Below are 25180 nucleotides of genomic sequence, written 5' to 3' on the forward strand. Positions count from 1 at the left end.
GTTTTCATCTGACCATTTGATAACTTTTTATTGAACATTTTGTAAGGGAAAGGTGGTGAATAATTATTATTTTTTGCGGTTTTCTACGTTGTTCGCCGTTCGGGTTAAATAATGTTTTAATTTTATTGTTCAGGTTATTACGGACGCGGTGATACCAAATATGTAATGTTTTTTTTTTCTATTTTTCTTTATTTTACATAATAAAACATTTTATATGGGGAAAAAGGGATTTTTGGGGCTTTATTTCTAATTTATTTTAAACTTTATTTTTACTTTTTTTTTCACTTTTTTTTCTGTCCCCATGGGGAAGTGAAGCATTGATCTTCTGATCACTGCTTCACTAAATGTAGCTGCAATACACGTGTTACACGTGTATTGCAGAGCACAGGAAGCAGTCATCCTGTGCAGACGCACAGGATGACTGCTTCCATTCCTGGCAGGATCAACCAGGTAGGTGCAGGGGACGGCATGGGGCAGACCCGGGGTCACTGATCAGACCCCGGGCTGCCCACTACCAACACCCCCGAAACCGGCGCAGGTGGTGCCGATCGGCACCGTTATGCTGCGAAACCCCGGAGATGCCGGCGGTCCTGTTTGACTGCTGGCATCTCAGGGGTTAACACCCGCGATCGGACCCAGTTCTGACCGCGGGTGATACAGGGCATTGTCAGCCGTAACATATGACCGACACGCGCAGGGCATGGTGCGCACACAGGTTCTGTGTGCGCACCATGCAACCGCCGTACCAGTATGGTGGTTTGCGGGAAGTCCTTCCCGGCAGCGCCGTTTTATTACGGCGTATGTCAGGAAGGAGTTGAAGAGTCACCTTCCTGAGGTATTCTAGGGAGAATATCTGCAATGAAACTCTTTGCAAGTAATGAGAAAAGATACATACAAGTATGAAAGCCATTTAAAACAAAAGATTTCAGAATTGAGAATATAATGCAATTGTTTACCTGAGGATTTGAGAACTTGACTTTAGGATTATTATCAATTTCCCATAACCCTTCATTGAAACCCTTTCGTTTATTTGGTTTGCCATATTTCTCCTTATTCTCTTCATATGGGAATATGTCTTTAGGTCCCAAGAAGGCTCTTAAACGAGAGGGGGAAAAAAAAAAAAAAAAAAAAAAAAAAAAAAGCTTATGAAATTGGCCCAATAATCACCATAAACAAATTCAATACAAGGATGACAGTAAATTTCTTTACCAGTTTGTAATTGCTGTTCTATATGAAAGTTAATCGGTCTTGAACAATTGGTTTTTCCCATGCTTTTATTTCCTGGATAGGATGCCAAGAATGCATTGTATAGGAGTTCTAATCAAACATAGGGTTGTTTAGTTTGGAGAAACCTCATTATGTTGTTCAAATATCAATTATACAGTAATTTTTCCAATGATCTCTTTAGTGAGGCCTGAAACTGAACCCAGCCTTGGAGTAGAGGACTCCCCTTTGTCACACTACCACCGCTGTACGCTCCGAGGTTTCAGTCGTGAAGCTCAGGGAAACTAGACAGAGGACGGCTTGCCAGTGGCCAGCTTTAAAAACCATTCAATTGAATGGGTTTTTAAATGTGACCACCGGTGTCCATATGCGGCCTCTCCACCTGGAAACTTTTTTTTTTTTGTGCATGGTTTGTGTCCATGCAAAAAGACAAACAACACCCCCCCCCCCCAAAAAAAAAAAAAAAAAAAACACAACTAGACAGTTATAGGACCTGTCCTGAGCTTTGCAGCCCAAACATTGATCCTCATAATAACACACTCATGTGCATGGGCCACATGGGCCTGCAGCAAGATAGAGCAGTAAGCTTCTTTTTACCCCCCCTAAGGTTGTGTTCACACAAAGGAATTTCATGTGGATTTGGGGGCAGATTTTGCCACAGAGTCTGGAGCAGATTCCTCCCAGAATCTGCCTACTATTGTTTTCAATGGAGGTAGAGATCACAGCAGGATGTGGAAAAAAAAAAAAGCTTCCTGCTCAATCCTGATTCAGCCGCGGGTCCATGGCTTGAGACTCTCTCCTGATTAGGCCTAACCAGGAAAAGGGTGCTGTGACGGAATGCTTATACACTGCAAAAATGCTGACAGCAGCGAGTTTTTAATTTTCTGCCGTGAGAACATACCCTAACACTTACTGAGAACTGAAAGCACAGACAGAATAAAGACAGTCAGTTGTAGAAAGTGGATAATCCATAGATTTAGCAACTCACGTTTCATGTGTGCCAAAAAAGAAAATGGGCATTTTATTTGTGGCAGGTTTGACAGCCCCATCCGGAAGTTCATCAACCTGCAGAGACAAAATTGGAAAAGTAGTTACCAGTTTATGACTGTACTAAACACCACACTTTAAATACACTGCATAAATTCATTCAAGTGTTAATATAGTCCTTTTTCTGGCATTAGTCGTAGTAAGGGTATGCTCACATGTTTTTTGTATGTAGAGTCTGCTACACAAATCTGGAAACTTTTTTTTTTTTCTTTTACACAATGCTGTTTTTGGTGCATTTGTCACATTTTTTGCTCCAAAGCTGTATGAACATGAAACTAAAAAAAAGTCACTTTTTTTTTTTATACACCTTTCATTGATTTCAATGGGGTTTTTTTTCAAGGAAGAATTTACCTGAAGATGGTCATGTTGCTTTTTCCACTAGCTAGAGGCATGGGAGAAGCAACCCTACTATAATAATAATAATAATTAAGTAGTAATTAATTAAGCTTGGATGTTTGTGCGTTTGGATGTTTGTTCCTCAATCACGCAAAGACGGCTGAACAGATTTGAATGAAATTTGGCACATAGATCGTTTATAAGCTCGATTAAAACATAGGCTACTTTTTATCCCGGTAAATGACATGGTTTCACGACTTATGAATTTATGTTCACATACTATATTACACTGCTCTTGCAGCAGCTTATCTCAGGTCTGTTATCTCTCTGTGTAAACACTCAGCTAACCCTCAGTGGATTATGTACATGCATATTATCTGATCTGCTCCAGAATGTGATGACACACTGGATGGGAAAACACCTTTAATCCAAATTGGAAGTTTGCTACTTTTAAACATACCGGGAAAAAGAAAATCTAATTTGTTGCAAAATTCTAAAACGACAGCTATGAAGGTAGCCATAAGTCATAGAGTTCTCCTCAAGCGGAGCTGAGGGGATCATCGGTGCCAACAACACACTCATATGGCTTCCCAAGCTGCTGAGATGCCGGAACAATCACAGCCAAAACGCAAGGAAAGAGTTTAGCGGCAGGCCAGCTTGACAGCTGCTGAAACAACGGAGAAGGCGGATCATCAATGCCAACAACACGCTCATTATATGGCGTCCCAGTGAGCTGCTGAGATGACGAAACAATCAGGCATGACATGAAGAACAAGTTCAGCAGCAGGACAGCTTAAGAGCTGCTGAAACGCTGGAGCAGGCAAACCATCGACGGCAGCCATTTGCCGAATACAGGCGGATCATCGACACCAACAACACGCAGATGAAGTCGTGGGCAGAGGCTAGTTTCTTAAAACAAAAAAAAAAAGCCTGAGCCTAATCAGAGAGATATTCTTATGCCAATCTCTCTAAACCTAGTCAGGAAGTTTACTGACACTGTGGCCAAGATGTTTACCATCGTCCCAATCACAATGCGAAAAGAGTTGCACCAAACAGTGAACATACAAAGTCAAAGTTTACAATTAAACCTTGTCCTGTCTATTCCTGATCTTTAGGCTAAGGCCCCACGTTGCGGAAACGCAGCTTTTTTTTTTGTTGCAGATTTTGTTGCGTTTTTTTGAGCCAAAGCCAAGATTGGCTACAAATGGAATAGGAAATATATAGGAAGCTCTCATACAGTGCTTCTACCTTCTGCTCAATCCACTCCTGCCTTTGGCTCAAAAAACTGCAGCAAAATCTGCAAGTAAAAAAGCTGCATTTCTGCAATGTGGGGCCTTGGCCTTATAGAGTTAAATACTCCAACTGCCTCTAGTTAAATACTAGCAATATAGTTAAAACAGCATAACGATCACGACTAGAGCTGAACGTATAAGACAATTCTGACCGGCGGAAAAGTTCCAGTCAGTTAACAGTTTCACCCGTTGCATGTCAATATAAAATCCTAGATTATGGCAGCTTTCAGATGGATATAACAGCAGGTGTTTTTTTTGGCACCCACAGTACAAATGAAAACACCTGGACTTCCAGTAGGTTGTCAGATTTCGAATTAGGACTATAAAAACAGTAATTATGAACTGCAGGAACTCCAGAGGTTGCGTCATAATATGTGAGCAATAAAGCGCCTGTTATGCCAGTCTGAAACCAGCCCTAGTTATGTTATAGAGATTATAATTATTAATTACAGTTTTTATATGGGAATAGAAAATTATATTTTTAGTCTGTTTTGTGCAGTATAGAATTTTAACATATTCGTGAATAACCACAAAATATTGATTGTGTTCTCTATCTGTATTGAGAGTATGAGCTCTGGTTATAATTGAAGTTTGTGATAGAATGTGTATACATATGTTTACACCTTGATCTATTTTATGTGTTTGTGTAAATTTATGATTTAATAGGAGATTAGGTAAAAATACATACATTTTATTTTCAAAATTTGGGTTTGTCATATTTACATGAAAGTGGACCATGGCTATTGATCACAAACAGGATGATAACATTTCCAGCCTCAAAGCAAGTTGTTATTTCTTCCAGTTCTGGTGATTTTCTGAAGATATGTGAATACAGGTGTAAGTTTTTTTTTTTTTTTTTTTTTATATAAATATACCGTATATACTCAAGTATAAACAGAGTTTTTCAGTACCGTTTTCGTGCTGAAAAATCCCCCTCGGCTTATACTCGAGTCAAGCAATATTTTTGGGTGGGCGGAGAGGTCTTTAATGCCTGCAATCTCTGAAAACCAGCAGTGGCAGGAGTTTGGCGATGCTATTTGAAAAATCACAGGTCCACAGGTGTATTGCCGACTCACGAGCCAAAAAAAAAAGCTGTTGCCTCTGCCATTTACGTCATGACTCCCTCCCTTTATGTTTTTATTCATGTACCAATAAAGGACTACTTTTAAAGAAGATACCGCTACCGGGTGAGTGCCCCCCCCCTTTTTGCTTTTATATATATATATATATATATATATATATATATATATATACATACACATATACACACATATACACACACACACACACACACACACACACACACAATCTGCAAATAGTGCACATTTGTGTTCCACTGAATTGACCCATATTCCCTTGATATAGCGGCTATACCTTTAAGCTGAGGCCCTAGATACTGACAGGGACACATGGGGGGGGGGGGGAATACTTTTGCATGTCATGCTTTTCAGATTTTATTTGATTACAATTTTTGAAAACCATGCATTATTTTTGTTTCGCTTTGTTCTAATTTATGTGCTACTTTGTGTTGGTCCATCACAAAATCCATTAAAATACATTTCAGTATGTGGGTTTAAGGTGCCAAAATGTGAAAAAGTTCAAGAGGTACGATTACTTTAGCAAGGCATTGTACTGATAACCCACAGAACATGTCTATTGAGCCCATAGATCTGGCAGTTTTGTAATGAGTCTGTTCTATTCCAGTAACATGGGTTGTGGGGAAATCCGTTTCTCTGGGTATTCACTCCGCTGGGTAAGCCTACTTAAAGGGGTTGGCCACTTTCAGACCAATATTGACAAACAAATGTACAATAAAAAGATATACAATTTTCCAATATACTTTCTGTATCAATTCCTCACGGTTTTCTAGATCTCTGCTTGCTGTCATTCATTCTGTTACTTCTAGAGGATAAAACTCTGACCATGGTCATGTGATTTACGGTCCATGGTCATGTGATGAGCACACAGGTGCCGCTCGTTATAGTCACAGCACAGTAATCAGACATCTGCCTGGTAATCAGCTGTGCACCTGTGTACTCATCACATGACCATGGACCGTAAATCACATGACCATGCTCAGAGTTTTATCCTCTAGAAGTAACAGAATGAATGACAGCAAGCAGAGATCTAGAAAACTGTGAGGAATTGATACAGAAAGTATATTGGAAAATTGTATATCTTTTCATTGTACATTTGTTTATCAATATTGGTCTGAAGGTGGCCAACCCCTTTAATACACATGCTGCCCCCCCCCCCCCCTTCATTGACATTTTTAAGTCTGCACAGCGCAGTGGGAGCCAGAAATCTAGTTCAGCTGTCTGTCCTGTTGACTGTCCAACTTTTGGTTGTGCTACTTACCCCACTGTATGCTATGTACATGCTAGAGAAATAGAGCCAAGTCATATGACCAAATGTCAAACACCCACCCCCTTTAAAAGGATAACTTCACAAAGATAATATTTATTAGTTAATACAGTGGCCTGAGCTATACGTTAGCTACTTTCTAAGCAAATAATCTATCACCGATTAAATGGTGTCAGCCATTTCGTAGTGTCTAACAGTAGGCCCTCGGCAGTACCAGTCAAAAAAGCAGCACCTGCTCCATTAAACAGTACCAGTGACTTAGCAGTGCATCTTATTACCAGTTTGAGCCCTTAGGTTTACAACTACAAGTTATATCACCAGAAGTACAATCAAAACCTAGCAAGAATGAGATTGCCATACTTTGCAGAGACATTGACTCATCTTCTCTATGGCCAATAGGGATGATATGGGCACAACATCCCATTAAAGGGGCTCTATCATTGGGAAAAGTGATTTTTAACTAAGTTGTTATTCATATGCTAATTAGGCTCCAGAAAGCACCCTCTCTGCTATATGTGTATGAGAGCAGAGAGGCTGCTGCTGCTGCTGACTTATCTCCCTGCTCTCATACACATAGCAGAGGGTGCTCGCTGAAACTTCCAGAGTGCACGCTGGAGCCTAATTAGCATATGAATAAAAGCGGGCTCATTCAAAAACTACTGAGGGGATTAACATACAAAAAGTATGTGCGAAATAGTCTAAAGGCTATGCAAGTATGTGCTTAGTTATAAATTACTTTTCCCAATGATTGAGCCCTTTTAAAGATCTAGCATAGGGATCATTAACCTTCCACACCCTGACTGTAAAGCCACACTTCCCAACATGGACAGTGGTGTCTCAGCTGTTCTCAGAACTCATACAGAGAAGTGAGCTTGTAGAGAGCTGTAGTACAGAAGGTTGCTGATCCCTTACCTAGAATTTGCTTTGAAATGAAATGTGAAGCATTTGAATCCAAAGTATTGCCTACCAAATTAGACCTTTCCTCGGTGGTATCAAGCTTTCCCTTTTCCAATATCTCCATGGGGGCTGTTGGTTTTTAGTGATGTTTGTTGTGTTTTACAGTTTATGACTGAAGTCACAATGGAAATATAAACATTCTAATTTGACAAAGTGGAATATAATTGTATCCAACTCACCCTGGCAGGCCAATGAGGATACCCCTTCATCTTGGCAAAGATCAAGTCTCCAGGCTTGAAATCATGAGTCATGTTGTCCTGGATACGTCAAACACACCTACAGAAAATTAAGTTTGAGAAGTCAAAAATGTGTCTAAGGAGACAGAAAATTATAAAAAAGAACTTTGTTTCTATAGCTTAGCTGCAAACTAAACTGAAAGGTTAAAAAGGGTCACCCCCACCCTTTTTAAATTAGGCCATAGGAGGTGGGGAAAAAAACAAAGTATCCACCTGTTCCCAGTGCTCCAGTCCTGCTTCTCCAGCGTTTCCTCTAGAAGTTCCCTGTCATAAGTGACCGCTAAGGGCAATCTGTAGCCTTAGGAAAGGGACAAAGGATGTCAGAGCCGGCGAGGACCTCAACCACAAGATATCACAGCAGCAAGACAGGACTGCACTAGGAGGCACTGGGGACAGTGGGTCTGAGGCTTTGATTGAGGCAGAGTGGCATACAGAATTTAATTCCCTTCCTGGCAGTCTATACCCCAATTGTGTATTGCTTGTATAAGCAGATGGAGCAGTTGCCAAAGGAGTGGTATGCCCATATGCTAGTCATAAAGTACATGATGAATGATTAAGTTGGTGCAGAAAATTATTCTTGGTTTTCTCCACAATCTGCCTTACAGATCAGCTCTCCAAACCATTACTCTCCGGCGAGGCTAAGGGTGCATTCACACTGAGTAAACGCTAGCTTATTCTGAACGTAAAACACGTTCAGAATAAGCGGCGTCTAAAGCAGCTCCATTCATTTCTATGGGAGCGGGGATACGAGCGCTCCCCATAGAAATGAATGGGCTGCTTCTTTCACTCCGTGCAGTCCCATTGAAGTGAATGGGGAGTGCCGGCGTGTACGCTCCGGCATGAGCAGAGCTTGCCGTATACGCCGGCACTCCCCATTCACTTCAATGGGACTGCACGGAGTGAAAGAAGCAGCCCATTCATTTCTATGGGGAGCGCTCGTATCCCCGCTCCCATAGAAATGAATGGAGCTGCTTTAGACGCCGCTTATTCTGAACGTGTTTTACGTTCAGAATAAGCTAGCGTTTACTCAGTGTGAATTCACCCTAAGTTCAGACTTTGGCTTAGCCAAAACAGTGACTACCTGTGGAGGACAAAGACTAACGGGGGTCCATAGAATTTCTTTTTTTTTTTTTCTTTTTTTTAATATATACTGAAACAGGGAAAAGTAGGTCCCCCCCTGCAGTTTGTCAGCAGAATCTGCGATGGAGTCTCTTATGGAAATTGCAATGCAGATGTGAACCTAAACTTTGTTTGTTCATACACAGCAGGCAATTTAAACAAACAGGGCTACAATTTCTAGAGATTTGAGAAATTTACACCTGGCAGATTTGTTGCTAAAATTTCTGCAAATGGAAAAAAAAAGCATACTAGCACTAAACAATGAAGTAATTGCTGTATGAATTTTGGTGCACAACTGCTTTCTTCATTCTTAGCCACAAGTCTGTAACAAACAAAAAGAAACTTTGGAAATTGTAAGTTATTATAGGCCAGGTTTGATTATTCAGTTGCTACTATAGGTGTGATTGACAAGTTTCCCATCCTCCTTTCTCCTCCATTGCGCATGAAATTTCAGTCGCAGGTACAGGTATGCTCTGACTGAACGGTTTCTGCTATAACTGCACACAAAAATAAATAAAACACACCACATGCCTAATCTGTCCAGCCGTGTATACATGCAATGTCCCATCATCCCCTACATAGAAAGTGAGGAGATAGCAAATAAACTGCTGAAACAGGGAGATGGGAAAACCTCTAAAGGTACACAAGTAATTTTCAGATTGTTTTTTTCATGACATGTTAAACAAAGGTAGAGTTTATTTTCACTCAAAAAGGTAGTGCAGCATCAAAAGGAAACAATACAAAAATAAATACCTGCCCGGCTAGGCTCTAACTAAACATAGAATAGGTTACCTCACCTAGAATAACAGAAATCAAAAGCCAGTAGAATCATTCAGGACACAGCTCCAAAAATATGACCTCTCTGTCAGCTCTCCAGCCAAGCTCTGCCAAAGTGTTGCTGCTGGAGCAACTTCTTAAGCCTCCTTGACGAGGAGACTCTCTGCAGCTGAATTGCTGCCGGAACATCCCCAAAGTGTGGACTGGAGGGGGGTGGAATGACAGGTACCACTACCAATCCTACCTGCCATTCCTAAAAATCCAGCCCAGTACTGAGCATTTACCAAAATGCTCAGCAAACGAAAGTTGTCTGCTGATAAACATTCCTGGAGTTTTCTCATCTCACCCACCTTAGTAGTCTGGGTGAGATGTACACCCCCTCCATTACCTAACCATCCATTGGCTTACCATATAAAAAAATTTTTTGGGGGGGGACCTTTTCAGTTCTGAAGGGTACTATAAAGGCCTCCATATTAGAAACCTCCATAAAACACCCCATTTTCAAAACTGCACCCTCTAATAATTCGAAACAGCATTTAGGAAGTTTGTTAACCCTTTAAGCATTTCATGGGAATTAAAATATGGAGGTGAAATGTAGACATTTTTTTTTCTAATACATTCATTTAGCCCTAAAATTAACACATTCACAAAGGGTTAAAGGAGAAAATTCATCTCAGTTTGTTGTGACATTTCTCCCCAGCACAGAAATACCCCACATGTGGGTGTAAACTGATATTTGGGCACACGGCAGTGAACAGAAAGAAAGAAGCAACATTGGATGTTTGAAAAGCAGATTTTTCTGAAATAGGTTTCAGGTGCCATGTCTCATTTGCAGAGCCCCTAGTGTACCGATACAAAGCAAACCCCCAAAAAGTGACATTTTGGACAATACATCCCCCTTGTCACATTGGGATGTGTAAATGAAAGATTAGTAAAATGTCACTTTATCTCCAACGTTTTCAATTTCACAAGGAGTTAAAAGATAAAATTCACCCCAGTTTTTTAAGCAATTGCTTCTGAACATGGAAATGCCCCATATGTGGTCATGATCTATTTAATAGGTACATGACAGATCTCAGGATGGAGAGAGAGCGCTGTTTGTCTTTTGGAGGGCAGATTTTGCTGGAATTGCTTTCACATTTGCAGAGCCCCTAAAGTACTAATACAATAGAAATCCCCCAAAGTGACCCGATTTGGAAATTACACCTCTAAAGTAAGTGTATTCACTAGCTAAAATGTAACATATTAAATCCAATTAAAAATGATTTATGAAATCTAAACCGTCCGGTGTGAGAGGACAGTGCAATCAGCGATAAGCCTGTGGTATGATAAAATAACCACCCAGGTACTATGGCTCCTCTGTCCCACACTCACACTATAAAAAAAAAAAAACCCTAGGAAGTTGTAATTAAGTGCATAAAGCACACATTATCAGGAGCCTCCAATTTCTTCAGGCTACCGATATTGAGGCACAGTTGCCCAGGAGTACGGACATATAAAGAACCCCTAGACACATTCCCACTTGTGGATCTTCATACAGATAAACCTTGCCCCATAGATTAACATTCTCCTCTACGCGTTTCCCTAATCCTATATCGGATTGTTCATCAGGAGGAGTGAATCAACTCATGATAGTAGCAAAAAAATGCGGTCAAAAACGCAGTTCCCCTGCCCCAGATGGTAGGACAGGGTACTTTGGTATATGTGAATATATTATTTAGAGTGAGGTTCCCTTCAGTGATATTTTTCCCTAAAGTAAGTGGTATCAAGGGGTAGGATCATTTTCAGCCCAAGACTGCTTCCCAAAAAATAATGTACAAATGCCATTTTGGTGTCAGACACTTCCAAACTATTAAGTGGACTATTCCGAGTACAAAGAAGTTATGTATATGTGGGTGTAAACTGCTGCTTGGACACAGCAGGATTCAGAAGGGGAGGAGCACAGCGCTTTTTAGCTTTTGGAGTATAGATTTAGTGGGACTTTCGGGATGCCATGTTGTTTTTGCAGAGCCCTGGAGGTGCCAGTAAATTGGAATTCCAAAGAATTAACCCCATTTTGTTGAGTCTCTACAAATGTCGTCATGGCGTCCAAAAACCAACAATTTAAATCAGCTGTCCAAAAGCCACATAGAGCTCCTTCATCTCTGTCCCCTCATAGGTGCCCAAGCAGCAGTTTCTGCCCACATGTAGGACGCTGGTATACCCAAGATAATGTACTTCATGCCATATGTGGGAATAAACTGCTATTTGGGATCAGCCGGGCACAGAAGGGAAGGAGTAATATTTGGGTTTTTGAATGTCATGCCACTTATGCAGAGCCCTGAATTGGCAGTAAAGTGAAACCTGCAGACACCACCTTTAGAAAGTACACCCCTAAATGGGATTCATCAAGTCGTGTAGAGAACATTTTTAACCCTTGAGAGTTGCATTCAGTTGCATCATCAGTGCAGCTGATAATGAAAATTGAAATTTAATTTCCATAGATACGTCATTTCAACGTCAGATATGGTGTGCCCAAGTTGTATCAGCAGAGACACACACGCCAAAAACTGTTAAGCGGGTATCCTGGGCACAACAGCTTTTGGAACATTTGTCTCTAATACAAGCTGGGCACAACATATTATGCACTGAAGTTATCTATCCCTAAAAAAGTTGCTATTTTCACCATCATACGAGTTTTAATTTCTGGATAATTAATGTAACACTTGGGAGTTAAACATGCTCACCGTATCCCTAAATAAGTTCTGCCATTTTAGTAGCATTTAAGGGTTATGCAAAAGTGTAATGGTATCCAAAAACCAGACCGTCTAGAACTGTGCTCCTTCCCTTCTGTGCCCAAACAGTTTATACTCACATGACATTAACCCCTTAGTGATCAGCCTGTTTTGGACCTTAATGACCAAGCCAAATTTTGGAAATTTGCCCTGTGTGAATTTATCAGTGAATAATTCTGTAACAGTATATTGCATCCAAGTGATTCTGATCTTGTTTTTTCGTGACATTTTGTACTTTACTGAGAAGGTAAAATTAGACTGATATAACTTGTGTAAATTTATTAAAAAACTCGCAAATGCTGAAAATTTTTCAATGTTTTTCATTTTCAGCTCCAATATCTCACATATGCACAATAGAGATGAGCGAACAGTGTTCTATCGAACACATGTTCGATCGGATATCAGGGTGTTCGCCATGTTCGAATCGAATCGAACACCACGTGGTAAAGTGCGCCAAAATTCGATTCCCCTCCCACCTTCCCTGGCGCCTTTTTTGCACCAATAACAGCGCAGGGGAGGTGGGACAGGAACTACGACACTGGGGGCATTGAAAAAAATTGGAAAAAGTCATTGGCTGCCGAAATCAGGTGACCTCCATTTTAGACGAATAGTGGATTTCAAATCCGGGTCATATGAGAATGTGAACTTTGTGACTATGAGACAGGGATAGCTGTACAGGCAGGGATAGCTAGGGATAACCTTTATTTAGGGGGGAATGTTATTAAAAATAACTTTTTGGGGCTCTATCGGGTGTGTAATTGTGATTTTTGTGAGATAAACTTTTTCCCATAGGGATGCATTGGCCAGCGCTGATTGGCCGAATTCCGTACTCTGGCCAATCAGTGCTGGCCAATGCATTCTATTAGCTTGATGAAGCAGAGTGTGCACAAGGGTTCAAGCGCACCCTCGGCTCTGATGTAGCAGAGCCGAGGCTGCACAAGGGTTCAAGCGCACCCTCGGCTCTGATGTAGGAGAGCCGAGGGTGCACTTGAACCCTTGTGCACCCTCAGCTCTGCTACATCAGAGCCGAGGGTGCGCTTGAACCCTTGTGCACACTCTGCTTCATCAAGCTAATAGAATGCATTGGCCAGCGCTGATTGGCCAATGTATTCTATTAGCCTGATGAAGTAGAGCTGAATGTGTGTGCTAAGCACACACATTCAGCTCTACTTCATCGGGCTAATAGAATGCATTGGCCAGCGCTGATTGGCCAGAGTACGGAACTCGACCAATCAGCGCTGGCTCTGCTGGAGGAGGCGGAGTCTAAGATCGCTCCACACCAGTCTCCATTCAGGTCCGACCTTAGACTCCGCCTCCTCCGGCAGAGCCAGCGCTGATTGGCCGAAGGCTGGCCAATGCATTCCTATGCGAATGCAGAGACTTAGCAGTGCTGAGTCAGTTTTGCTCAACTACACATCTGATGCACACTCGGCACTGCTACATCAGATGTAGCAATCTGATGTAGCAGAGCCGAGGGTGCACTAGAACCCCTGTGCAAACTCAGTTCACGCTAATAGAATGCATTGGCCAGCGCTGATTGGCCAATGCATTCTATTAGCCCGATGAAGTAGAGCTGAATGTGTGTGCTAAGCACACACATTCAGCACTGCTTCATCAAGCCAATACAATGCATTAGCCAGTGCTGATTGGCCAGAGTACGGAATTCGGCCAATCAGCGCTGGCTCTGCTGGAGGAGGCGGAGTCTAAGGTCGCTCCACACCAGTCTCCATTCAGGTCCGACCTTAGACTCCGCCTCCTCCGGCAGAGCCAGCGCTGATTGGCCGAAGGCTGGCCAATGCATTCCTATGCGAATGCATACTTAGCAGTGCTGAGTCAGTTTTGCTCAACTACACATCTGATGCACACTCGGCACTGCTACATCAGATGTAGCAATCTGATGTAGCAGAGCCGAGGGTGCACTAGAACCCCTGTGCAAACTCAGTTCACGCTAATAGAATGCATTGGCCAGCGCTGATTGGCCAATGCATTCTATTAGCCCGATGAAGTAGAGCTGAATGTGTGTGCTAAGCACACACATTCAGCACTGCTTCATCAAGCCAATACAATGCATTAGCCAGTGCTGATTGGCCAGAGTACGGAATTCGGCCAATCAGCGCTGGCTCTGCTGGAGGAGGCGGAGTCTAAGGTCGGACCTGAATGGAGACTGGTGTGGAGCGATCTTAGACTCCGCCTCCTCCAGCAGAGCCAGCGCTGATTGGTCGAGTTCCGTACTCTGGCCAATCAGCGCTGGCCAATGCATTCTATTAGCCCGATGAAGTAGAGCTGAATGTGTGTGCTTAGCACACACATTCAGCTCTACTTCATCAGGCTAATAGAATACATTGGCCAATCAGCGCTGGCCAATGCATTCTATTAGCTTGATGAAGCAGAGTGTGCACAAGGGTTCAAGCGCACCCTCGGCTCTGATGTAGCAGAGCTGAGGGTGCACAAGGGTTCAAGTGCACCCTCGGCTCTCCTACATCAGAGCCGAGGGTGCGCTTGAACCCTTGTGCACACTCTGCTTCATCAAGCTAATAGAATGCATTGGCCAGCACTGATTGGCCAGAGTACGGAATTCGGCCAATCAGCGCTGGCCAATGCATTCTATTAGCCCGATGAAGTAGAGCTGAATGTGTGTGCTAAGCACACACATTCAGCACTGCTTCATCACGCCAATACAATGCATTAGCCAGTGCTGATTGGCCAGAGTACGGAATTCGGCCAATCAGCGCTGGCTCTGCTGGAGGAGGCGGAGTCTAAGATCGCTCCACACCAGTCTCCATTCAGGTCCGACCTTAGACTCCGCCTCCTCCAGCAGAGCCAGCGCTGATTGGCCGAATTCCGTACTCTGGCCAATCAGCACTGGCTAATGCATTGTATTGGCTTGATGAAGCAGTGCTGAATGTGTGTGCTTAGCACACACATTCAGCTCTACTTCATCGGGCTAATAGAATGCATTGGCCAGCGCTGATTGGCCGAATTCCGTACTCTGGCCAATCAGCACTGGCTAATGCATTGTATTGGCTTGATGAAGCAGTGCTGAATGTGTGTGCTTAGCACACACATTCAGCTCTACTTCATCGGGCTAATAGAATGCATTGGCCAATCAGCGCTGGCCAATGCATTCTATTAGCGTGAACTGAGTTTGCACAGGGGTTCTAGTGCACCCTCGGCTCTGCTACATCAGATTGCTACATCTGATGTAGCAGTGCCGAGTGTGCATCAGATGTGTAGTTGAGCAAAACTGACTCAGCACTGCTAAGTCTGCATTCGCATAGGAATGCATTGGCCAGCCTTCGGCCAATCAGCGCTGGCTCTGCCGGAGGAGGCGGAGTCTAAGGTCGGACCTGAATGGAGACTGGTGTGGAGCGACCTTAGACTCCGCCTCCTCCAGCAGAGCCAGCGCTGATTGGCCGAATTCCGTACTCTGGCCAATCAGCACTGGCTAATGCATTGTATTGGCTTGATGAAGCAGTGCTGAATGTGTGTGCTTAGCACACACATTCAGCTCTACTTCATCGGGCTAATAGAATGCATTGGCCAGCGCTGATTGGCCGAATTCCGTACTCTGGCCAATCAGCACTGGCTAATGCATTGTATTGGCTTGATGAAGCAGTGCTGAATGTGTGTGCTTAGCACACACATTCAGCTCTACTTCATCGGGCTAATAGAATGCATTGGCCAATCAGCGCTGGCCAATGCATTCTATTAGCGTGAACTGAGTTTGCACAGGGGTTCTAGTGCACCCTCGGCTCTGCTACATCAGATTGCTACATCTGATGTAGCAGTGCCGAGTGTGCATCAGATGTGTAGTTGAGCAAAACTGACTCAGCACTGCTAAGTCTGCATTCGCATAGGAATGCATTGGCCAGCCTTCGGCCAATCAGCGCTGGCTCTGCCGGAGGAGGCGGAGTCTAAGGTCGGACCTGAATGGAGACTGGTGTGGAGCTATCTTAGACTCCGCCTCCTCCAGCAGAGCCAGCGCTGATTGGTCGAGTTCCGTACTCTGGCCAATCAGCACTGGCCAATGCATTTCTATGGGGAAAAGTTAGCTTGCGAAAATCGCAAACTGACAGGGATTTCCATGAAATAAAGTGACTTTTATGCCCCCAGACATGCTTCCCCTGCTGTCCCAGTGTCATTCCAGGGTGTTGGTATCATTTCCTGGGGTGTCATAGTGGACTTGGTGACCCTCCAGACACGAATTTGGGTTTCCCCCTTAACGAGTTTATGTTCCCCATAGACTATAATGGGGTTCGAAACCCATTCGAACACTCGAACAGTGAGCGGCTGTTCGAATCGAATTTCGAACCTCGAACATTTTAGTGTTCGCTCATCTCTAATGCACAATAATACAGGGCAATAAAGTTAGTAGTTATATACTTCCAAATATTCATTTTGTGTTTCAAGCATATTTGAAATAATTTTAACATATTTGAGTAACTTGGACAATTTACAAGTTTATGAAGTCTATAAGCAAATTTTGGAAATTTTGAGTTTGTAATTTTTTCCTGTACCAAGCTATGTTTGCAGACAGGAATAGGTGGCATAATGACAGAAACTCCCATTAAATGACCCAATTAGTAAAACTAGACCCCTTCTGGTATTCTTTGAGGGGTTTAGTGAGCATTTTGATCAAACAAATATTGTTTTGCAAGAATTATTACAAATGCTGAAAAAAATTACATTTTCATTTTCTTCAAATATGTGTCATTTTAAAGCTAGTTTTTTTGCACACAACACATCAAAAAGAAGAAACACACCCCAAAATATATCACCCCACTTCTCCCGTGTTAAAATATGTACACTTAGTCCTATGTACGCACATGCAGTAGGGCCCAAGAGGTAGGGAGGATCAAATGGATTTCAAAACACAAATTTTGCTTGCAGATATTTTAGGCCCATTGCACATTTCAACAAGATTTCAGTTACCAAAGCAATTGAAAACCCCCATAAATGACACCATTTTATAAACTAGACCCCTTAAGGTATTCATTGAGGGGTATAGTGAGTACTTTAACCCCATGAGTTTTGAGAAAATTTGCATCAAACAAAAAAAATTTCATTTTTTTTTTTTTTTTTTTTTTTTTTACACAAAAGTGTTATTTTATAAGCAGTTTTTTTTTGCACATAACACATGAAAATGAAGAAAAAACACTCCAAAATAGATGACTCCATTTCTCCCGTGTTCAAAAATGTACACTTTGTGGCCTTAATCCTATGTACGGATGCACGGTAGGGCCCAAAAAGACGGGAGCACCAACTGGATTTCAAGACACAAATTTTGCTTGCAGATATTTTAGGCCCATTGCGCATTTAAACAAGATTTGCGTTACCAAAACAAATGAAAACCCCCATAAATGACCCCATTTTATAAACTAGACCCCTTAAAGTATTCATTGAGGGGTATAGTGAGTATTTTGACCCTATAGCCGTTTCACAGATTCTACTAACCTTGGGATGTGTAGGTTAAAAATTACTAAAATGTCCCTTTATCCCCAAAGTTTTAATTTTCACAAGGGGTTAAAAGAGAAAAAGCCCCCCACAGTTTGTTACACAATTTCTCCTGAACATGGCAATACCCCATATGTGGTCATAATCTGCTGTATGGGAACATGGTGGGGCTCAGAATGTAAAGAGAGCTATTTGGCTTTTGGAGGGTGGATTTTGCTGGAATAGTTTTCAGGTGCCATGTCGCATTTGCTGAGCCCCTAAAGTATCAATACAATGGAAACCCCTCAAATGTTACCCCATTTTAAAAACTACACCCATCAAAGAATGTATCAAGGTGTATTATCATTTTGAGCCTAAAAATGCTATCCAAAAATTAATGTACAAAATGAAAAATTTAAATTTTTAAAGAAATCTGCCATTTTGGTGCCCAATATGTTGCACCCACTTTGTGTTGTCAGAGACCTGCACTCCTAAAACTATTAAGGGGCCATCCCAAGGGGCAAAACATTATATATGTGGGTGTAAACTGTTGCTTGGGCACACAGCAGGACTCAAAAGGGAAGGTGCACTGCACTTTTTAGCTTTTGGGGTACAGATTTAGAGGGACCCTCTGGGCGCCATGACGTTTTTGCCGAGCCCTGGAGGCGACAGTTAACTGGAATTCCCCAATAAGTGACCCCATTTTGTAAGGGCAATTTTAGGGTCTCTGCAAATGTGACATGGTGTCCAAACACCAACAATCTAAATCTGCACTCCAAAAGCACATATCACTCCTTCACATCTGCGCCCTGCTGTGTACCCAAATGGCGGTATGCCCACATGTATGACACTGGTGTACCCCGGATAACGGACTTAATGCCATATGTGGGTAGAAATGGCTGTTTGGTACAGCCGGGCACAGAAGGGAAGGAGCTCTATTTTGGTTTTTGGATGTCACTTTTGCAAAGCCCCTGAATTGCCAATAAAGTGGAATCTGCAGACATGTCACCCCATTTTGGACACTAGCCCACTGATGGCATTTATCAAGTCGCGTAGTGAGCGTTTTTAACACCTGAGTTTTGCATCTATTTAGTTTCCAGAAATGAAATCGCAGCTGGTAATGAGAAGTTAAAAATGAAATTTTTCCAGAGATTCGCCATTTCATTGCCCGATATGTTGTGCCCAACTTATGTCAGCAGAGATACACACTCCAAAAACTGGTAAGTGGGTATCCCGGGCACAACAGCTTTCAGAGCGTTCATCTCTGATACAAGTCAGGCACAACATATTACGCACTGAAATGATGGATTCCTGGAAAAATGGTCATTTTCACCTTTCACAATCAGCTTCGTATTAATTTATGGATAAAAAGTTATAGCAACACTTGGGGGTTAAAAATGCTCTCTGTACCCCTGGATAAATCCTTCAGGGGTGTAGTTTCCAAAATAAGGTCTCATATCAGGGGATTCCACTTTACTGGTGTTTCAGCTCTGCAAAAGTGTCATGGCATCCAAAAACCAAACTGTCTGTGCTCCAAAAACCAAATAACCCTTCTTCCCTTCTGTGTCCAGCTGTGCCCTAATATCAGTTTACACCCACATATGACATTACATACGGTATCCCGGGTACACCAGTGTCATACATGTTCCTTAATATCAGTTTATACCCACATATGACATTACGTACATTATCCCGGGTACACCAGTGTCATACATGTGTCATAAACTGCAGTTTGGGCGCACAGCAGGGCGCAAAAGGAAAGGAGCGCTACGTGGCTTTTGGAGTACAGATTCAGATGTTTGGTATCTGGACACCATGTCCATGTTTGTAGAGCTTGTAAGGTACCAGAAAAGTGGATTCCCCAAAGGAGTGACCCCATTTTGAAAACGGCACCCCTCAAAGAATTTATCAGGGGTGTAATGAGTATTAGTATCCCAGACGTGACTGCACTGCGGATGGTTAAGAGGGAATCTATAAGCGGTGCGGAGGACATTGCAAACACCAAATTCCGTACTATGTCCCAGTAGCTCCTATGATTGGGGGAGTCACTTCTGGTGTCTGTTTCCTCATAAGCTGTAAATCTGGGGTGTCCCCTGATATTCGCTCGCACAGCTTATACATTCCCTTCCTGCCGCTGCCAGTTGTAGTCTAATAATTTCGCGATTTTGGGTTTTTTTGTCTTCACATTGCTGGATGCTATATTTTCTTTATTTTTCTGGTGACGTGGCCATATAAGGGCTTGTTGTTTGCGGGATGCAATGTATTTTGTAATGAGACCATTTTTGCATGCCTACAATTTATTGAATACATTTTATTCACTTTTTTTTTGCTGGATTTAAAAAAAATAATCAATTCTGATCTTGCATTTTACCTTTTAAATTTTGCGCCATGCAGCGTACAGTATAAGTAACATTATCTTTATTCTGCGGGTCGGTACGGTTACGGGGATACCTCATTTATATTATTTTTTTTATGCGATACTAATTCTGCAGAACAAAAACACTTTTGGGGACATAAATCAGTGATTTTTGCATCGCCATCTTCTGAGAGGCGTAACGTTTTTATTTTTCAGTTGACAGTGTTGGTTGGCGGTTTAGTTTTTGCAGGACAACCTGCGCTTTTTATTGGTACTGTTGTGGGGTGTATGACTTTTTGATCACTTTTTATAGCATATTTTCTAAGGTGAGATGGCGAAAAATCACTACTTCTGGCGGGTTTTTCTCCGACATTCACTGTATACATTAAATATTATTTCAGTTTTATTGTACAGATTGTTACGGACGTAACTATACCAAATATGCATTTTTTTTTTTACATAACTCATTTTCTATAGCAAAAAGGGGATTTTTGGGGCTTTATAACTTCATTCATTTTTTTTCAGACACTATCTAATTTTCACTTTTTTATGTGTCCCTGCTGAATCAATGTTACAGGCTGGAGACACAGGCTGCACGTGTCTCCAGTCTGTAGCAGGAAGCCAAGAGATGCAGAGGCATTGCTTTGCTTCCTTTAGTACCCGGCAGGATCAACCAGGTAATGGGGGGCTCAGGCAGCCTCGAGTCACTAGCCAGACCCCATGTTTTGCATATCGGCACCCCCCCCCCCTCCCCGATCTTGTTGTGGGGGGTGCCGATAACGCCAGCACCATCACGGAATTGCTTCAGTTCCGCGATCATGGGTTATGGAGCAGGTCTTAGCTGTCAGATACAGGTAAGATCTGCTCCCATTACGTCAGCACTGACGGGGAATCCTTCCCTGACTGCCCGACGTAATTTTACTATAGGGCAGTCAGGAAGGACCCGTCAGTGCCGATGTAATTTTACTATGGGCCAGTCGTTAAGGGGTAAAGTTATCCTGGGTACCTTAACGGGTATCCAGTGTCATACATGTGGGCATAAACTGCAGTTTGGTTACACATCATGGCACAGAAGGGAAGGAGTGTTCTGTGGCTTTTGTAGTGCAGATTTAGATGTTTGGTATCTTGATGCCATGTCTGCAGAGCCTCTAAGGTACCAGTAAAGTGAAATCCCCTAGGACGTGACTCCATATTGAAAACTGTTCCCCTCAAAGAATTTATCAAGGGGTGTAATGAGCATTCGTATCCCAGATGTGACTGCACAGCGTATGGTAAAGAGTGAATATGTAAGCTGTGTGGAGTACATTGGTCACACCAAATTCCCTACCATTTCCTCATTAGCTCCTATGATTTTGGGGAGGGGTAGGGGGTCAAGTCACTTCTGGGGTCTTCCCTTGTAAGCTCCAAGATTGGAGTATCCCCTGATATACACTCACACAGCTTATACATTCTCTTCCTCCCACAGCCAGTTGTGTTCGAGTGATTTTTGTCTTCACATTGTACAAGCTACATATTCTTTATTCTTCTAGTGATTTAGCCATATGAGAGCTTGTTGTCTATGGAATGAGTAGTAAGAAACAAAACCAATCAACAATTCTGGTATTGCTCGCATACCCAATGTTTATCTTGTCTATATTTCGCAATTTCTAAGTTATAAAGTGGCTTTTTTAAACACTAATATCCACCGTAACAGTATAGCAGGGAGTCTATCTTTGGCTATGTTTTGTTTTTAAAGTAAGCATATGCCTTTAGAAAGTCTATTCATTCATTGATCTGTGCAGCCGTTTTTAACTAACCCTGTTTTCTTGATATGCTAATTACCCTGCATGGAGCACAGGAAGCCTTCTCACTGTTCCTTCAGAGCAGCTAGCAACGTACAGTGCGATTAAAATCTCTACGCGACTAGCTGCTCTGGAAGCAGTGAAAAACTGTAGGAGGATCATCTGTTTAAAAAAAAAAAAAAAAAAAAAAAAAAAACACGGCGAGAAGGCTTACGATGCTCCCTGAAGAGTAATTAGCATATCAAGAAAATCTAAAACAAAAAAAATTCCTCTGGCAGGAAGGGTAAAAAATAAAATTGCAAATGTGGATTTTCTAAAAGTGGAAGCCAAAATCTGCTTTGAAGACATTTTATGCAAAAAAATACCACCTGGAAAACAGACAAGTAGAACTGGAATAACCTTTATGAAGGGACTATGTGTTCCTCTTCCTTAGGGTATGTTCACATGGAGTTTTTTTGCAGGCAGATTTTGACACGGAATCCGCCTCAATATCGGCTCCCATTGACTTTAATGGGGGCCACTCGCTTTTTTCCCAGCTAGAAAAAAGAAGCGACATGACTAGAGATGAGCAAACACTGTTCGGATCAGCCGTTCCGAACAGCACGCTCCCATAGAAATGAATGGAAGCACCTGGCACGTACACTTTGCCGGCAGCCAGGTGCTTCCATTCATTTCTATGGGAGCGTGCTGTTCGGAACGGCTGATCCGAACAGTGTTCGCTCATCTCTAGACATGACCTATCTCGCCGCGGATTCCACGGCTGAGTCGTCCGCGGCTCGAGACACACTCCTGTTTAGGCCTATTCATTCGGGCCTAAACAGGAACAGGATGCAGTGACGGAATGCCGATGCTGCATTGACATCCCGTCGCTAGTGTTATTAATGGATAATAAGCACACCCATATAACTTTTTCAGTAGTTAAAGTGATTTCTTGGTTTCTCTGGAGTACCTAGCATTTTCTGCATTAGTTTATATGGTGTGTAGCTTCCTGCTTCAATGCATTCTGGTAGTTGTAAGCTCTCACACAATCTCCTTCTCTAACACCCCCTCCCTGTCTCCCTAGCTATTCCTCCCACTGCTAGCCTTACCTAACTCACTCAGCCCACCCCACCCTATTATAATTTACCCTTCTTCCAGTCTTCCCTCTGCCGGGAACGCGCAGCACTGTGCCTGTAGTCTTCAATAATTCTCTATTGAACATATTCCTAGATTGCACAAAAGAGATGTAGTGTCGGCTTCAGCAATACTAACATGCGTACCAACGTCATTGGAGGAGCTACCCCTCAGAGAGGGAAGCCCAGGCAGGAAGAAGATGCGCAAGTACAATAGCATGGATGGGAGGGGGAGAAGTAGTGTCTATCCGTTTCCGGAAATGGGGAAACGGATCGTCACAAAATGTCCCTGGGGTGGTCACATGACTGCCCCAGGGATATGGACAAATAGGCATGATTAATAATATAATTTACAGGAGGGTGCTTAGATTAGTGTAGGGTTTTAGGGCTATCCCAGACAACCCCTTTAAGCTGCCGATTGGCCTCAGCAGGCATGTGCAGAGGGAACTTCAACCGGAAGAAAACAATGGGAGCTGCAGGACCAGACCACACTGGAAACAGAACTGCACGTCCCCCCACCTACCTTTCCCTCCCCAATAAGTAACATTTTAGCCTGGGCAACCCCCTTTAAGAAATCATTTGTTGACCACCACGTCATTTATTAGAATACAAAGTCACTGATTGGTTGCTATGGGCAACCAAGTTTTTAATTGGACCTTTCCAGAAGTCAGAAAGAGGGGGCTCATTTAACAGTGTCTTGTTTACCATAGCAGCCAATCACAGGGCAGGAAATATTCTGCCATTTGAGGGCTTTGGCACACATGCCAGCCACGAACACAACACACAATGTTCAATAACACAGCCGGCACACCCCCTCACATGGTTACCCATCATCATAGAATATAGAGTTCTGCTGGTAAAGTCAGATAACACACAGAACAGACAGGATGAGTGCAAACAAAGCTGGCATTAAGCCCCGTGTATGTACATACAACCCTACCAGAAGTATACATACATGTGCCATGTGGTGCCCACCTAATTACTAACATCCTGGCCAATTGTGCCAATCACATACATGCCAGTAAGAAACGCGCCTGCAGCTCCCTCATACAAGACACCGTGCACACTGAGCCGAATCCCAGCACAACAGCCGTCCTCCCGTCTCCTCACACGACGGCTATTTATACCAGGCGCTCACGCACTTGTGGAAAGAGCAGGAGCTAATGAAGGCATCATGGCTTCCGCCGTGTCTGCTACTTACGCTACACTTTGTGTTTAGCGACACGTTTAACGAGAGACCGGGAACCTTAGGCGGTACGGAGTAGTTTTCACAGCGTCATGGCAGACAGGGCTCTTACCGCTCTCGTGTTGTTATGGCTCGGCACCACTGCAGCCTATATACTTCACACTGCTGCTCCCTCTCCCGCCTGCAGCCAGCGTAGCTCCCCTCCTCCAGCCTTCTCACTAGCTACACGGGGGAGGAACACACACGCTCAACTCCCGCCAAAACTGGCAGTGGCGCAGCTTGTGCATAGGCCGCGGTAGAATGTCGGCGAAGCTCCCGGTGCCGGCACAGAGAGGCGCGGCTCCTGACACTGCACTTATCTTAGTATGGTCTGGACTATACACCCCAAATGAAGAGTTGGCGTACCCCTGTCCTTGTAAAAGTGGTGCAGCCCGGCTCTCCACTCCCTCTCTTTGAATGAAAGAAGGCAGTCTGGCAGATTTACCGCTGTGAGGACGCAATGCTCTAGAGCAGCCGCCGAGTCAGTCACACACACTCAGTACTTCTATGCACAGTACAAGCGGTCTCCCCCCCCCCCGCTAGTGTTACCCCCCTTTTATAGCCTCGCTGGGTCAGGTGCTCTTACTGTCCATAGCTATCCAATCGCGTTTTAGCTTTCATTTTCCAAACAGCACTACTATAGAAAATATGGTCATTGGTGGGTATGGGCAACCAGAGTACAAGGCCTAATATTTTTAACCCCTTGGATTTAAAGCAGGGGTCTCAAACTCAATTTACCAGGGGGCCGCTGGAGGTAGAGTCTGGGTGAGGCTAGGCCGCATCAGGTTTTCCACAAGCTATGCGCGCTGCAGCAAATTTAGCTCCGCCCACTTTTATGTTCACTCCGCCCATTCTCATTCATTTTTTCATGTGCCCCCACATAGTATAATTCTCCTACAGTCACCCGTACACTATATGTCCCCACATTATAATGTTCCCTTCCAACTGCCCCACAGTATTAGGTCCCTCTCCTGGTGCTCCAGTTTAAACGGGGAAACTAGAGGGGGACATTAACAGTGGGGGTAGTTGGAAGGGGACAATAAATTAATGGCAGATTAAGTGGGATATTAAACTCAGGCAGCTAGAAGCAGACATTAAACCGTAGGGATAGCTGGACGGTGACAATAAACTGGGGGCAACTAGAGGC

The 25180-nt window shown here is 43.2% G+C and overlaps 1 protein-coding gene across 4 annotated transcripts in view; it reads right to left on the reverse strand.

The window, feature by feature from the left end:
* The window catches only part of PSIP1 (PC4 and SRSF1 interacting protein 1), a 47750-nt gene extending 23288 nt beyond the window's left edge, over window positions 1–24462 (reverse strand). For 2 of the 4 annotated variants that reach the window (XM_075279527.1, XM_075279504.1), the window contains exons 1-4: window positions 24107–24195; window positions 7400–7496; window positions 2213–2289; window positions 957–1095 (exon numbers count right to left, since the gene is read on the reverse strand). In XM_075279527.1, the coding sequence (XP_075135628.1) occupies window positions 957–1095; window positions 2213–2289; window positions 7400–7471 (288 nt within the window). In that variant the 5' untranslated portion in view covers window positions 7472–7496; window positions 24107–24195. Of the gene's footprint in view, window positions 1–956; window positions 1096–2212; window positions 2290–7399; window positions 7497–24009; window positions 24211–24399 lie in introns of those variants that run through there. The other 2 variants (XM_075279520.1, XM_075279511.1) reach the window with 2 other exon arrangements.
* Between the last annotated feature and the right edge of the window lie 718 nt (window positions 24463–25180).

Source organism: Leptodactylus fuscus, chromosome 1, assembly GCF_031893055.1.
Source record: "Leptodactylus fuscus isolate aLepFus1 chromosome 1, aLepFus1.hap2, whole genome shotgun sequence".
In the NCBI taxonomy this organism is placed as follows: Eukaryota; Metazoa; Chordata; class Amphibia; order Anura; family Leptodactylidae; genus Leptodactylus; species Leptodactylus fuscus.